Source organism: Salvelinus namaycush, chromosome 2, assembly GCF_016432855.1.
Source record: "Salvelinus namaycush isolate Seneca chromosome 2, SaNama_1.0, whole genome shotgun sequence".
Lineage (NCBI taxonomy): Eukaryota > Metazoa > Chordata > Actinopteri > Salmoniformes > Salmonidae > Salvelinus > Salvelinus namaycush.
Genome location: NC_052308.1, coordinates 1870495 through 1886864, shown reverse-complemented (window position 1 = coordinate 1886864; position 16370 = coordinate 1870495). Strand labels below are relative to the sequence as shown.

General features: G+C 47.3%; 1 protein-coding gene across 1 annotated transcript in view; it reads right to left on the bottom strand.

The window, feature by feature from the left end:
• Nucleotides 1-978: 978 nt before the first annotated feature.
• myg1 (myg1 exonuclease) overlaps nt 979-16370 on the bottom strand; it is a 29246-nt gene continuing 13854 nt past the window's right edge. Inside the window, exons 4-7 of the mRNA XM_039006524.1 lie at nt 15597-15746; nt 12123-12245; nt 11429-11610; nt 979-1353 (exon numbers count right to left, since the gene is read on the bottom strand). Coding sequence (XP_038862452.1) covers nt 1167-1353; nt 11429-11610; nt 12123-12245; nt 15597-15746 — 642 coding nt within the window. The 3' untranslated portion in view covers nt 979-1166. The remainder of the gene's footprint in view (nt 1354-11428; nt 11611-12122; nt 12246-15596; nt 15747-16370) is intronic.

The window sequence follows — 16370 nt, the reverse complement described above, 5'->3', positions numbered from 1 at the left end:
ATACCAGCAGTATGGAGGGAGGGTGACTATGGTCCCAGTGTTAATACCAGCAGTATGGAGGGAGGGTGACTATGGTCTGTGTTAATACCAGCAATATGGAGGAAGGGTGACTATGGTCCGTGTTAATACCAGCAGTATGGAGGGAGGGTGACTATGGTCCCACTGTTAATACCAGCAGTATGGAGAGAGGGTGACTATGGTCCCAGTGTTAATACCAGCAGTATGGAGGAAGGGTGACTATGGTCCTAGTGTTAATACCAGCAGTATGGAGGGAGGGTGACTATGGTCCCAGTGTTAATACCAGCAGTATGGAGGGAGGGTGACTATGGTCTGTGTTAATACCAGCAGTATGGAGGAAGGGTGACTATGGTCCGTGTTAATACCAGCAGTATGGAGGGAGGGTGACTATGGTCCCAGTGTTAATACCAGCAGTATGGAGGGAGGGTGACTATGGTCCCAGTGTTAATACCAGCAGTATGGAAGGAGGGTGACTATGGTCTGTGTTAATACCAGCAGTATGGAGGAAGGGTGACTATGGTCCGTGTTAATACCAGCAGTATGGAGGGAGGGTGACTATGGTCCCAGTGTTAATACCAGCAGTATGGAGGGAGGGTGACTATGGTCCCAGTGTTAATACCAGCAGTATGGAGGGAGGGTGACTATGGTCTGTGTTAATACCAGCAGTATGGAGAAAGGGTGACTATGGTCCGTGTTAATACCAGCAGTATGGAGGGAGGGTGACTATGGCCCAGTGTTAATACCAGCAGTATGGAGTGTGAAAGGATCAATAGACTACCATTGTGTCATGATGACCAGTCCAGAAAAGGACATTGTTTTATGGGAAGTTCACACCTGGTTTAATCTCACCGACTTCACTTGGTTTTTATTTCTGCTAGTACCTTCTTGGCTAACATACATTCATGAAAAGCAAAACATAACTCCTAATCCCATCTCCTCAAACACCAGGATGTCCAGCTGGTCAAAATCAAATTGTATTTTTATTACAAAAACAAGTGCAACACACATACAGTACAATTCAAGTAACCAAACAGTGACATGATTGAGAGTGTGTGTGGTTGAACTACGTTCACACTACTAAGCGGAGGTAAACCAAGCTATACTGAGCATGCCAGGTTAATCCTCCTCCAGGACTGGTTAAGATCAGTTCAGGAGCAGTTGGACGGGGACTTGGCCGCAGCCTGCAGGGTCCTGCGGGCCATCTCCAGGGCCCCTTCCTCGGTCTTGTTCCCCCCGATGAAACCTCCGGCGTGGACGAAGACGCAGTCGGGGATCCCACTGAGCTCGGACAGGGCCTCATCACGCACCCCACGCCACTCTTCCAACAGAGACAGCCTGGGACAGACACACAAGAGGGGACATTGTCAGTACAGGCAGGTTGGACACAGAGGGGGACAGAGGGATATGGTTAAGCACACAGAGTACCTGAACACAGTCCAAGTCACACCTAACGCTAAGGCTGATTCCAGAGAAACACTGTTTTTCAAGACTACGTTTCCCTCCAGGCTTCAGTCATAGGCTATAGCTGGCTACTGGCTCAGGGCAGGAAGGACACACGGAGGAGAGCAGAGGTAGCATGGTGTCAAAGAGGTTTGTACAGTGTTAATGTTGCCAATAACTGTAGGAGTTGGCAAGACAGCACAAACAGATCTCGGACCAGGCTAAGACAGAGGGATACTGTGAGGACACCGAGGACAGGCAGGATGGACACACAGAGAGCGACTGCCCAGGAAAGGGAAACAGTCCATTTCCACAACACAGTAACACAGTACAGTACACAAGCCAAGGGTTCTGTCTGTTTTTCATGTGGAACTCCAGGCCCCGTCATAGGCTGGCTAGGGCTAGGGCCCCGTCATAGGCTGGCTAGGGTCAGGCCCCGTCATAGGCTGGCTAGGGTCAGGCCCCGTCATAGGCTGGCTAGGGTCAGGCCCCGTCATAGGCTGGCTAGGGTCAGGCCCCGTCATAGGCTGGCTAGGGTCAGGCCCCGTCATAGGCTGGCTAGGGTCAGGCCCCGTCATAGGCTGGCTAGGGTCAGGCCCCGTCATAGGCTGGCTAGGGTCAGGCCCCGTCATAGGCTGGCTAGGGTCAGGCCCCGTCATAGGCTGGCTAGGGTCAGGCCCCGTCATAGGCTGGCTAGGGTCAGGCCCCGTCATATCAGGCCCCGTCATAGGCTGGCTAGGGTCAGGCCCCGTCATAGGCTGGCTAGGGTCAGGCCCCGTCATAGGCTGGCTAGGGTCAGGCCCCGTCATAGGCTGGCTAGGGTCAGGCCCCGTCATAGGCTGGCTAGGGTCAGGCCCCGTCATAGGCTGTGGCTGGCTAGGGTCAGGCCCCGTCATAGGCTGTGGCTGGCTAGGGTCAGGCCCCGTCATAGGCTGTGGCTGGCTAGGGTCAGGCCCCGTCATAGGCTGTGGCTGGCTAGGGTCAGGCCCCGTCATAGGCTGTGGCTGGCTGTAACATCTAATCCTCATTCTGTAACAGTACACAGCTCTATGAACTAACACATAATACTCATTCTGTACCAGTACACAGCTCTTTGAACTAACACCTAATCCTCATTCTGTAACAGTACACAGCTCTATGAACTAACACCTAATCCCAATTCTGTAACAGTACACAGCTCTTTGAACTAACACATAATCCTCATTCTGTAACAGTACACAGCTCTATGAACTAACACCTAATCCTCATTCTGTAACAGTACACAGCTCTTTGAACTAACACATAATCCTCATTCTGTAACAGTACACAGCTCTTTGAACTAACACATAATCCCAATTCTGTAACAGTACACAGCTCTTTGAACTAACACATAATCCTCATTCTGTAACAGTACACAGCTCTATGAACTAACACCTAATCCTCATTCTGTAACAGTACACAGCTCTTTGAACTAACACATAATCCTCATTCTGTAACAGTACACAGCTCTTTGAACTAACACATAATCCTCATTCTGTAACAGTACACAGCTCTATGAACTAACACCTAATCCTCATTCTGTAACAGTACACAGCTCTTTGAACTAACACATAATCCTCATTCTGTACCAGTACACAGCTCTTTGAACTAACACCTAATACTCATTCTGTACCAGTACACAGCTCTTTGAACTAACACCTAATCCTCATTCTGTAACAGTACACAGCTCTATGAACTAACACCTAATCCCAATTCTGTAACAGTACACAGCTCTTTGAACTAACACATAATCCTCATTCTGTAACAGTACACAGCTCTATGAACTAACACCTAATCCTCATTCTGTAACAGTACACAGCTCTATGAACTAACACCTAATCCTCATTCTGTAACAGTACACAGCTCTTTGAACTAACACATAATCCTCATTCTGTAACAGTACACAGCTCTTTGAACTAACACATAATCCTCATTCTGTAACAGTACACAGCTCTATGAACTAACACCTAATCCTCATTCTGTAACAGTACACAGCTCTTTGAACTAACACATAATCCTCATTCTGTAACAGTACACAGCTCTTTGAACTAACACATAATCCTCATTCTGTAACAGTACACAGCTCTTTGAACTAACACATAATCCTCATTCTGTAACAGTACACAGCTCTATGAACTAACACCTAATCCTCATTCTGTAACAGTACACAGCTCTTTGAACTAACACATAATCCTCATTCTGTAACAGTACACAGCTCTTTGAACTAACACATAATCCTCATTCTGTAACAGTACACAGCTCTTTGAACTAACACATAATCCTCATTCTGTAACAGTACACAGCTCTATGAACTAACGCCTAATCCTCATTCTGTAACAGTACACAGCTCTGTAACACATAATCCTCATTCTGTAACAGTACACAGCTCTATGAACTAACACCTAATCCTCATTCTGTAACAGTACACAGCTCTATGAACTAACACCTAATCCTCATTCTGTAACAGTACACAGCTCTATGAACTAACACATAATCCTCATTCTGTAACAGTACACAGCTCTATGAACTAACGCCTAATCCTCATTCTGTAACAGTACACAGCTCTGTAACACCTAATCCTCATTCTGTAACAGTACACAGCTCTGTAACACCTAATCCTCATTCTGTAACAGTACACAGCTCTGTAACACCTAATCCTCATTCTGTAACAGTACACAGCTCTATGAACTAACACCTAATCAGGGGCAACTGTCATTACCTTCAGTAGCAGTAGAGACGGAGCAAGTTCACATTATTAAAAAAAAGATATAGCCGAGGATATTCTCTGGAAACCGCTTGAGAATCTGTTGAGGTGTGAAAAGGGTCTAATAAGGTGGAAGAGGACAGATGGAATTGGGTGGAGGGGAATGTGACACGGTGCTTTCTCAGTCAATATCCAATCTCACAAGAGGGAGGAAAGACGGGCTTGACAAGCAGGAACAAGTCAAGCGTGAATGGAGGACGAAGAGGGGTTTGAATTCATTCAGGAAAATGGTAACCAGGGCACCTGCTGATTTCATGAATTTTGACACCATTTCACTTCTGTATAATAATAATAATTCACAAGATAATCTAGTAGGCTTTGAGCTGCAATCCTTATAACCTTGAATAATTCCACTGAATAACTGGACAGTATTCTCAGAACAGACACAGCAAAGGAAAGATAGACTGGAACAATAATAAGCAGGAAGAGGAGCAAATGGCACCAAACGTTTCTGAATGAAAGAGCGAGACTGATTCTTTAGACAGATCAACAAATCAGCTGCATAATATTAGTCTGTCAAATGGAACAAGCAGCGGACGCCGTGAATACTGGATACCACCTGTTCTTTGCTTATTTCTAAATCAACCATCATGCATTTGTCCCAAATGGCACCCTATTCCGTGCACTACCTTTGACCAGGAAAGGGGGATACCTAGTCAGTTGTACAACTGAATGCCTTCAACTGAAATGTGTCTTCCGCATTTGAGTCAGAGAGGTGAGTCAGAGAGGTCTCTCAGTCAGAGGTGCTGCCTTAAAAATCGACATCCAGGTCTTCGGCGACTGGGGAAACAGTGGGTTAACTGGCTTGCTCAGGGGCAGAACGACAGATTTTTACCTTGTCAGCTCGTGGACTCGATCCAGCAACCTTTCGGTTACTGGCCCAACGCTCTATCCACTAGGCTACCCATAGGGCTCTGGTGAAAGGTAGTGCCCTATAGAGAGAATAAGGTTGGGACGAAGCTCTTATTTCTAGCAACCATCATGCACTTCTTCATCTTATTCAGTGCCTTCTGTTGTAATTTTAGACAAGTGGCATTTAAAACATGACAGACAAGGTGTTATAATATGTCACTGGCTGAGTTAGTGAGTCAACGACACCCTCTGGCTATGTATTATTATTAATAACAGTAAGATTGCATTTATATAATGCATTTCCACCTACAATAGGTGCTCAAAGCGCTTTACATAGTAGGAGGAGAAACTCACTGCATCTACCCTCAATGTGTAGCACCCACTTGGGTGATGCCATGGCAGCCATTTTGTGTCAGAACACTTACCACAGCAGCTATCAGGTGGAGAGGTGAGGAGTGATATACACCAATTGGGAATCGGGGGGGGGGGGGGGTAATTAGGTGGCCATGATGGAATTTTAGCCAGAACACTGAGGTTACCATCCCTACTCTTTTGGTAAGTTCCATAAGAGTAGGGGCCCTAGTTTTATGACCACAGAGAGTCAGGACATCGGTTTAACGTGTCATCTGAAAGACAGCACCCAAGGCAGGGCAATGTCCCCATCACTGTCCCTTTACACACACTGTGATTTTGACAACGATAGAGTGGTGAAAGAGAACCAGTGGGATATCAAAAAACAAAACCCAATCCTCTCTGGATAACAGACAATATGGTTGTTTTAATAGTATCCCTACAGAAAGACCACAGGTGAATAATCTTTAATTGTATAGATAAAAATGTAAAATAACCAAATCAAATTGTATGACATTATAGGACGTAGCAAATTCAAGAAATGACTTAAAATTCATAAATTGCATTTCACACTTCAGAATGTGAACTAAAAATACTGAAAATAAATTCCTTGTTTGCTGATTAAACAAAATGTACCCCAATCCTGCAAAATGACTACTTTATCTTCCCCATCTCTCCAACATGCATGAGATCGGAAGAACCAGCTCTGCTCACATTTCCCGGTGTGATGAGTAGTGATAAAAATAGTCTATTCTACGCAGGTGGTGTTCACGTACTAGAGACACAGGTGATAACACTCTTCCTGTTATTCTGTAGGAGCAGATCCGGCAGCAGCTACTTGCTGGGAGAATCATGCTTCCCTCAAGCGCTGCCATCTGGATCCACAGGCTGCGTTTCAATCCACCAACATGTTACCCTCATTTCCCCTCCCTCAGACACAGCCATCTGGGAGGCACGGTGTCAGCGGGCCAGGGTTCATGCTCTTATTCGAAATCTTTCAGCATTTACTCTAACCTGTCTGAAGTGTCATATGGGTGGGCAGTTTTGCGATTTTTCTATTAGTTCCAATTCGCCAGGCAAAACGCAGCCAAGCCCAGCACCTACACTACGCATAACATTGAACTAAATGGAAAGCTTAGTAGCGTCTCATACAATCTCCTATTCTACCCACTGTCTGGTGTTGGGTCATCCTAGTGGAAAACCAATTCTAATGAGATTCCTCACTGGAGTGGAGAAAGAGAGGAGATAAGAGAGAGAGAGAGACAGACAGACAGACAGACAGACAGACAGACAGACAGACAGACAGACAGACAGACAGACAGACAGACAGACAGACAGAGAGAGAGAGAGGACAGAGAGAGAGACAGAGAGAGAGAGAGAACAGAGACCATGCAGCTGACTTTTGAAGCCTAGAGATGTGCCTTATGTTCCTCAACCCTCTGGTCATTCAATCCCCTCACCTTTTACAAGGCACTAAATGGGCTTTAAACTCAGAGTTTATTTACGCACAGCAAACTGCACAGGAACAGGATGAAGAGCAGCTACTGAAGAGAAGTAATGTCCTCTCACTACAAATGTACTTTAAACCTACAGTATTACACAGTACCTGAAACATCCAGCACCTGAAACATCCAGCACCTGAAACATCCAGCACCTGAAACATCCAGCACCTGAAACATCCAGCACCTGAAACATCCAGCACCTGAAACATCGCCGCCCCACGACGAACGGTCGCCGCCCCACGACGAACGGTCGCCGCCCCACGACGAACGGTCGCCGCCCCACGACGAACGGTCGCCGCCCCACGACGAACGGTCGCCGCCCCACGACGAACGGTCGCCGCCCCACGACGAACGGTCGCCGCCCCACGACGAACGGTCACAACATACCAGTGAAATAACTAACTATGACCTGACTGCAAGAAGTAGAGATCAAACAAGAGGTGAGAAATTCTACATCATTTAATCCATTACCCTTTTGACCTGCGGGAGAAGCATTGTAAATTACTTACTAAAATAATCCCCTGAAAATAATTACTTATCCACAAATAACTGATTGGAAACCGTAAGTGTGATTTCTGCTAGAGGGGAGAACAACACAGATGTGTGCACAGTTTATAAATGTACAAGTTGTGTGTGTGTGTGTGTGTGTGTGTGTGTGTGTGTGTGTGTGTGTGTGTGTGTGTGTGTGTGTGTGTGTGTGTGTGTGTGTGTGTGTGTACTCCAAATACACCTTTCAAACCAGAACTATGATAATTAACTAAAGCAAACTGCATAAAATAACTACACATTCAGCACTCTGTATTAGAATATATTTGCATATCAAAACATGGGTTGATATTTTCCTCATGGGTTTTCAACATGAGATGATATTTGTTCCATCTCTTTGTTTTACCTAGTGACCCCAGCCAATCAGCAGAGGGCTCTTTTACCTAGTGACCCCAGCCAATCAGCAGAGGGCTCTTTTACCTAGTGACCCCAGCCAATCAGCAGAGGGCTCTTTTACCTAGTGACCCCAGCCAATCAGCAGAGGGCTCTTTTACCTAGTGACCCCAGCCAATCAGCAGAGGGCTCTTTTACCTAGTGACCCCAGCCAATCAGCAGAGGGCTCTTTTACCTAGTGACCCCAGCCAATCAGCAGAGGGCTCTTTTACCTAGTGACACCAGCCAATCAGCAGAGGGCTCTTTAACCTAGTGACACCCAGTCAATCAGCAGGGGAGAGAGACAGTCTGTCCGTCTGTTAAAACATTAAATGACACCTAGCTACAAACCGACAACCCAGGAAGCTGCTCCTCCCCGTAGCTACAAACCGACAACTCAGGAAGCTGTTCCTCCCCCTAGCTACAAAACCGACAACCCAGGAAGCTGCTCCTCCCCCTAGCTACAAACCGACAACCCAGGAAGCTGTTCCTCCCCGTAGCTACAAAACCGACAACCCAGGAAGCTGTTCCTCCCCCTAGCTACAAACCAGGAAGCTGTTCCTTCCCCTAGCTACAAACCTACAACCCAGGAAACTGCTCCTCCCCCAAGCTACAAACCTACAACCCAGGAAGCTGTTCCTCCCCCTAGCTACAAACCAGGAAGCTGTTCCTTCCCCTAGCTACAAACCGACAACCCAGGAAGCTGTTCCTCCCCGTAGCTACAAAACCGACAACCCAGGAAGCTGTTCCTCCCCGTAGCTACAAAACCGACAACCCAGGAAGCTGTTCCTCCCCCTAGCTACAAACCAGGAAGCTGTTCCTTCCCCTAGCTACAAACCTACAACCCAGGAAGCTGCTCCTCCCCGTAGCTACAAACCGACAACCCAGGAAGCTGTTCCTCCCCGTAGCTACAAACCGACAACCCAGGAAGCTGTTCCTCCCCGTAGCTACAAAACCGACAACCCAGGAAGCTGTTCCTCCCCGTAGCTACAAACCGACAACCCAGGAAGCTGTTCCTCCCCGTAGCTACAAAACCGACAACACAGGAAGCTGTTCCTCCCCCTAGCTACAAACCAGGAAGCTGTTCCTTCTCCTAGCTACAAACCGACAACACAGGAAGCTGTTCCTCCCCCAAGCTACAAACCGACAACACAGGAAGCTGTTCCTCCCCCTAGCTACAAACCTACAACTCAGCAAAGAGAACAGTTAGGGAGGACCCTAGAGAGCAATGTACGACAGCATTTGAAGTTGGATGTTAACATATATCGATATGGAGGGAGGGTCCATGCAATTTAGTAACATCCTCAAAGTGATCATATGACTAGCTCACACAGCAGTCCTGACAGAACACCTTGGTTTAAAACCATTACAACCCAACAATCCAATCCACATGACTAACACAACACGTGTTGAAGTCAGTCAGGTAGCGCCGCCTCAACTTCAACAAAGGTGGTGTCCTCCTGTTTGCACCTTTTAAACATTGAGGGACCAATAGATATAGAGTAGACTATTAAAGGTGTGCACTATGTAGGGAGTAGGGAGCCATTTGACATGTGCCAAGAGTGCCTTGTGGTGATGAACGTATGGTATCGGTAGATGTAGGTGTGTAGTCTGACGGGAAAACACTGGACCCTCCCACTAGTTCACTACACCTACAGTCAACTCTAAAACAGTCTTAGAAAAAATACCTTTCTATCTTGAACATAAGGGTTCTTCAGATATCCCCACTGGAGAACCTATTTCGGGTTCCACGTAGAACCCTTTCCATACCATAGAGGGCTCTAAATGGAACTAAAAAGGGTTCTCCTACAGGGACAGTCTAAGTAGTGTACTAAAGTAGTGTACACTACCTGCTATTGAAGGCGATCTGGGTGGTGTACACTACCTGTTATTGAAGGCGATCTGGGTAGTGTACACTACCTGCTATTGAAGGCGATCTGGGTAGTGTACACTACCTGCTATTGAAGGCGATCTGGGTAGTGTACACTACCTGCTATTGAAGGCGATCTGGGTAGTGTACACTACCTGCTATTGAAGGCGATCTGGGTAGTGTACACTACCTGCTATTGAAGGCGATCTGGGTAGTGTACACTACCTGCTATTGAAGGCGATCTGGGTAGTGTACACTACCTGTTATTGAAGGCGATCTGGGTAGTGTACACTACCTGTTATTGAAGGCAATCTGGGTGGTGTACACTACCTGCTATTGAAGGCGATCTGGTTAGTGTACACTACCTGCTATTGAAGGCGATCTGGTTAGTGTACACTACCTGCTATTGAAGGCGATCTGGGTGGTGTACACTACCTGTTATTGAAGGCGATCTGGGTGGTGTACACTACCTGCTATTGAAGGCGATCTGGTTAGTGTACACTACCTGCTATTGAAGGCGATCTGGGTGGTGTACACTACCTGTTATTGAAGGCGATCTGGGTAGTGTACACTACCTGCTATTGAAGGCGATCTGGGTAGTGTACACTACCTGCTATTGAAGGCGATCTGGGTAGTGTACACTACCTGCTATTGAAGGCGATCTGGGTAGTGTACACTACCTGTTATTGAAGGCGATCTGGGTAGTGTACACTACCTGCTATTGAAGGCGATCTGGGTAGTGTACACTACCTGCTATTGAAGGCGATCTGGGTAGTGTACACTACCTGCTATTGAAGGCGATCTGGTTAGTGTACACTACCTGCTATTGAAGGCGATCTGGGTAGTGTACACTACCTGCTATTGTAGGCGATCTGGTTAGTGTACACTACCTGCTATTGAAGGCGATCTGGGTAGTGTACACTACCTGCTATTGAAGGCGATCTGGGTAGTGTACACTACCTGCTATTGAAGGCGATCTGGGTAGTGTACACTACCTGCTATTGAAGGCGATCTGGGTAGTGTACACTACCTGCTATTGAAGGCGATCTGGGTAGTGTACACTACCTGCTATTGAAGGCGATCTGGGTAGTGTACACTACCTGCTATTGAAGGCGATCTGGGTAGTGTACACTATCTGCTATTGTAGGCGATCTGGTTAGTGTACACTACCTGCTATTGAAGGCGATCTGGGTAGTGTACACTACCTGCTATTGTAGGCGATCTGGTTAGTGTACACTACCTGCTATTGAAGGCGATCTGGTTAGTGTACACTATCTGCTATTGTAGGCGATCTGGTTAGTGTACACTACCTGCTATTGAAGGCGATCTGGTTAGTGTACACTACCTGCTATTGTAGGCGATCTGGTTAGTGTACACTACCTGCTATTGAAGGCGATCTGGGTAGTGTACACTACCTGCTATTGAAGGCAATCTGGGTAGTGTACAATACCTGTTATTGAAGGCGATCTGGGTAGTGTACACTATCTGCTATTGTAGGCGATCTGGTTAGTGTACACTACCTGCTATTGAAGGCGATCTGGGTAGTGTACAATACCTGTTATTGAAGGCGATCTGGGTAGTGTACACTACCTGCTTTTGAAGGCGATCTGGGTAGTGTACACTACCTGTTATTGAAGGTGATCCGGTTAGTGTACACTACCTGTTATTGAAGGTGATCTGGGTAGTGTACACTACCTGTTATTGAAGGTGTGCAGACCGGCTGGGACACACTGGACTCTCCACTGTCCGTTCTGGTCAGGGTAGAGGACAAACTTAATGGAGGTGTCCACGCTCAGCTCCTTCTCCAGGGAAAACAGGTGCTCCTTCCAGGGACAACCACCCTGAGAAAACACCACTACCTCGCCACTGGGGTCAACCTGGGGACGGACACAAATCAATCACATTTACTCAGAAATTCACTGGTCACAAAGTGCTTCGCAGACTTAAAACACGGGATCGATACCTATTGTGACGCACACACTGCATCAATACCTACAATTTCATAACATCTCATGCTAACACTTTGCATTAATATCTGTATTGTTACTACACCGTAGCTACGCTTGTATTTACACCGTAGCTACGCTTGTATTTACACCGTAGCTACGCTTGTATTTACACCGTAGCTACGCTTGTATTTACACCGTAGCTACGCTTGTATTTACACCGTAGCTACGCTTGTATTTACACCGTAGCTACGCTTGTATTTACACCGTAGCTACGCTTGTATTTACACGGTAACTACAAGTGTATCATACATGTCATTTATTTTAACAGACAAAGTACTTCTGGAGAGAAGCAACATGACAGCTGGTGTAATCAGAACAGCGCCCCCCTCTCTGCTACCTAGGGAAAGTGAATATCTGCATGTCTACGGTAGGGACTGTACCTGCTTCCTCATCTGTACAGCTCCCTCCACCACCACACGGGCAGGAAGCCAGGAGTTCTGGTAGAAGTCAACCCGGTCCAGGAACTCTGCTCCTACCATGCCCAGGGCCTTATGGAAGCCCTCCTAACATACACAACATGAGGAGGACACGAGGAGGAGACGACAGGAGGAGGAGACGACAGGAGGAGGAGGAGACGACATGAGGAGGAGGAGACGACAGGAGGAGGAGGAGACGACAGGAGGAGGAGGAGACGACAGGAGGAGGAGGAGACGACAGGAGGAGGAGACGACATGAGGAGGAGACGACATGAGGAGGAGACGACATGAGGAGGAGACGACAGGAGGAGGAGACAACAACATGAGGAGGAGACGACAACAACATGAGGAGGAGACGACAACATGAGGAGGCGGCGACATGAGGAGGAGGAGGAGACGACAGGAGGAGGAGGAGACGACATGAGGAGGAGGAGACGACATGAGGAGGAGACGACATGAGGAGGAGACGACATGAGGAGGAGACGACATGAGGAGGAGACGACATGAGGAGGAGACGACAGGAGGAGGAGACGACAGGAGGAGGAGACGACAGGAGGAGGAGGAGACAACAACATGAGGAGGAGACGACAACATGAGGAGGCGGCGACATGAGGAGGAGGAGGAGACGACAGGAGGAGGAGGAGACGACATGAGGAGGAGGAGACGACATGAGGAGGAGACGACATGAGGAGGAGACGACAGGAGGAGGAGACGACAGGAGGAGGAGACGACAGGAGGAGGAGACGACAGGAGGAGGCGGCGACATGAGGAGGAGGAGGAGACGACAGGAGGAGACGACAGGAGGAGGAGACGACAGGAGGAGGAGACGACAGGAGGAGGAGGAGACGACGACAGGAGGAGGAGGAGGAGACGACGACAGGAGGAGGAGGAGACGACAGGAGGAGGAGGAGGAGACGACAGGAGGAGGAGGAGACGACAGGAGGAGGAGGAGACGACAGGAGGAGGAGGAGACGACAGGAGGAGGAGGAGACGACAGGAGGAGGAGGAGACGACAGGAGGAGGAGGAGACGACGACAGGAGACAGGAAATGACACGAGACAACAGGAGACACAGGAGGAGGAGACGACAGGAGACAGGAAATGACACGAGACATAAGGAGACAACAGGGGATCTCAGCAGTCTTGCAGAACATGAAGGATTGCGCAACAGCTGCTAACGTAAATACAGGACAGATAAACATTTTTCTACAAGGAAAACTGAAGGCCTCCCTCACTGACTGACTCACTTTGTCAGTCTCAGTCAGTCTCTCTCTCACAGACTGTTCTCACACACTCCTGCTCCCATTTACGGCACTGATGTGCATGCATACACACACGCTAGCGCAAACATAATAAAGCACATGCAATGATGTCACTCACACACACACGCCACTAACATCACCACCGTACTGTCGTAGCATCTGGCTGAGCGTGTGACGTGAGTGTGAGTGTGCGCAGCGGCAGCTGAGAGTTTGGTGAGACAGGACGAGAAGGGCAGGAGGAAAAATATAACTTTTTTTTTTCAATCAAAAAGTGGCAAGCTGACAATTGATTGGATCAGGAAATCACAGGGCCGTTGAGTAGCGCAGCCTATCACAATCCACCGTGCCTTTCCAGGGTATGACAAATGAATAGAACCAGCGACCAGCCTCTCACAGAGTAAAGTAAATGCTCCTGGTCTGAGAAAGGTGTGGGAAATGGAGGAAAATGGATGGACAAAGACAGTCCCCCCCCCCCCCCCCCCCCCCCCCGCCCCCCTCATTCCCCATCTGAGCCAGATGATAAATCATAGGTGTTTGACCTACTTGTCCAATCGTTGCAGAGTTTAAAGGGCGATTGCACTTCCTGATTTGTCCTAGTTTTAGATTTGGTTCCTTAAGAAATGCTAGCTGCCATGTCTGAACTCAAAACGTGAGTTGGTATCGGGGGTGTGGTTTCATGTGGGTGTGGTTTCATGTGGGTGTGGTTTCATGGGGGTGTGGTTTCATGGGGGTGTGGTTTCATGGGGGTGTGGTTTCATGGGGGTGTTCGCAGGTGGGAAGAGTCAGCCAAATTATTCAGCCAATTAGCTTCAGCCGACTGGTGTGTGACCGTGGCAAAGTTGGTTTGACTTTGGATAGCCTATCTAGAGAACTAGTTGAGGACTGTCAATAAATTACACAATGTAAATATGAATATTTACAATTTATAGTTGGTTTGAGGATTTTGTCATTGAAATCTGAAGCTATTGGAATTTCACATTGTCCCATGTACATTGTGTAATTTACCGATGGTCCCTAACTAGCCCCATAGGGATATCCAAAGTCAACTCAAATTTACCACAGGCATTACGATCAGGTCGCATTCAACTGCACTCTGAATTGGTGATTACTTGTGTGCTGCCAGCTGTGGGCATGTGAGTAGCATTGAAACCGATGGGTTCTGAGAATATGAAATATACTTATTCATGTCACTGAGGGAGAGGGTAATGTATAATGTTTACATTATATCAGGTATCCTATTGAAATAGTGAGTGCAGGGAAGTGATCACATGTGGCAGGAATTGATAAGGGGAGAGAGCGTTGGATTAGGCATCAAGGGGGTTGAGGTCAGGTCACCTTAAGGGAGGAGGAATAGTTTATTAGCCCATCACTTCCTCTTCCTGTCGAACGATAACAGATGTCAGGGTTGGAGAGAAGGAGGAGTGCATCTAAACTGGAGTATATATACTTGTGTTGGTGGAAACATGTTTTGTCTCATGCAGCTGTTTTGATCCTCTGGGAAGAATAAACTTGGTTAAGCTTTCATAATGTCCGTGGAGTTTTTTTACTCTGAGAATTAGAACCTAACAGACCCAACCTTCATTTACGTTGTGATTCAGTCACGACCACAAATCTCACAAGACTCAGGTTTTGGACGAGACTGACATTGACCAAAATGATCCTCTTTACCCTTCGATTTGGACAGTCATATTAATACCACGTCGGCTGTTTTCTAACTCAGGGGTTTTTAGGGGCATTTCTCTCTAATGGCTCAATATTCTCCTGTAGATGATAAACGCTTGCCTTACTCACAGGCACTGTGGTGTGTGTGGTGGTGGTATATCGAGAAGGTCCGTTTCCCCCTGTCAGACTCAGAAGTATCGACTCAGGAAGAAGATATTCATTCACCCAGACAGCCTGGTAGGGCCTTAAAGTTATTCAGAAACACTGGCAGAGCTCAAATCTTGACATCTATGAGCTTGTCTGGCGCCGGTTTGACGCCACAACAAAGTGTTAACGGTGGACTATATTAATAGACGTGTGTGTGTGAACAGACACACACACACACACACACACACACACACACACACACACACACACACACACACACACACACACCTGTACTGACTGAAGGCTGGTCTTTCAGCCCTTCAATAGGTTATATTTCCACACACACGGTATGCCACACATTGACTGACCTCGGTGTCCTGGCTCTTGCTGTTCCAGCGTGGGTTAAGGTGACCGACGCGGGCGCTGAGAGTGGTAGAGACAGCGTAGCGAGCCTCTCCATCATACTGGGAGATCCCGTTGTCCACAGCATCCACCTCCTCCACCAAGTTCTCATACAGCTACAGAGAGAACAGAGAACGTTACATCCACCTAGTTCTCATACAGCTACAGAGAGAACAGAGAACGTTACATCCACCTAGTTCTCATACAGCTACAGAGAGAACAGAGAACGTTACATCCACCTAGTTCTCATACAGCTACAGAGAGAACAGAGAATGTTACATCCACCTAGTTCTCATACAGCTACAGAGAGAACAGAGAACGTTACATCCACCTAGTTCTCATACAGCTACAGAGAGAACAGAGAACGTTACATCCACCTAGTTCTCATACAGCTAGAGAGAGAACAGAGAACGTTACATCCATCTAGTTCTCATACAGCTATAGAGAGAACCGAGAACGTTACATCCACCTAGTTCTCATACAGCTACAGAGAGAACGTTACATCCACCTAGTTCTCATACAGCTACAGAGAGAACGTTACATCCATCTAGTTCTCATACAGCTACAGAGAGAACAGAGAACGTTACATCCACCTAGTTCTCATACAGCTACAGAGAGAACAGAGAACGTTACATCCATCTAGTTCTCATACAGCTACAGAAAGAACGTTACATCCACCTAGATCTCATACAGCTACAGAGAGAACAGAGAACGTTACATCCATCTAGTTCTCATACAGC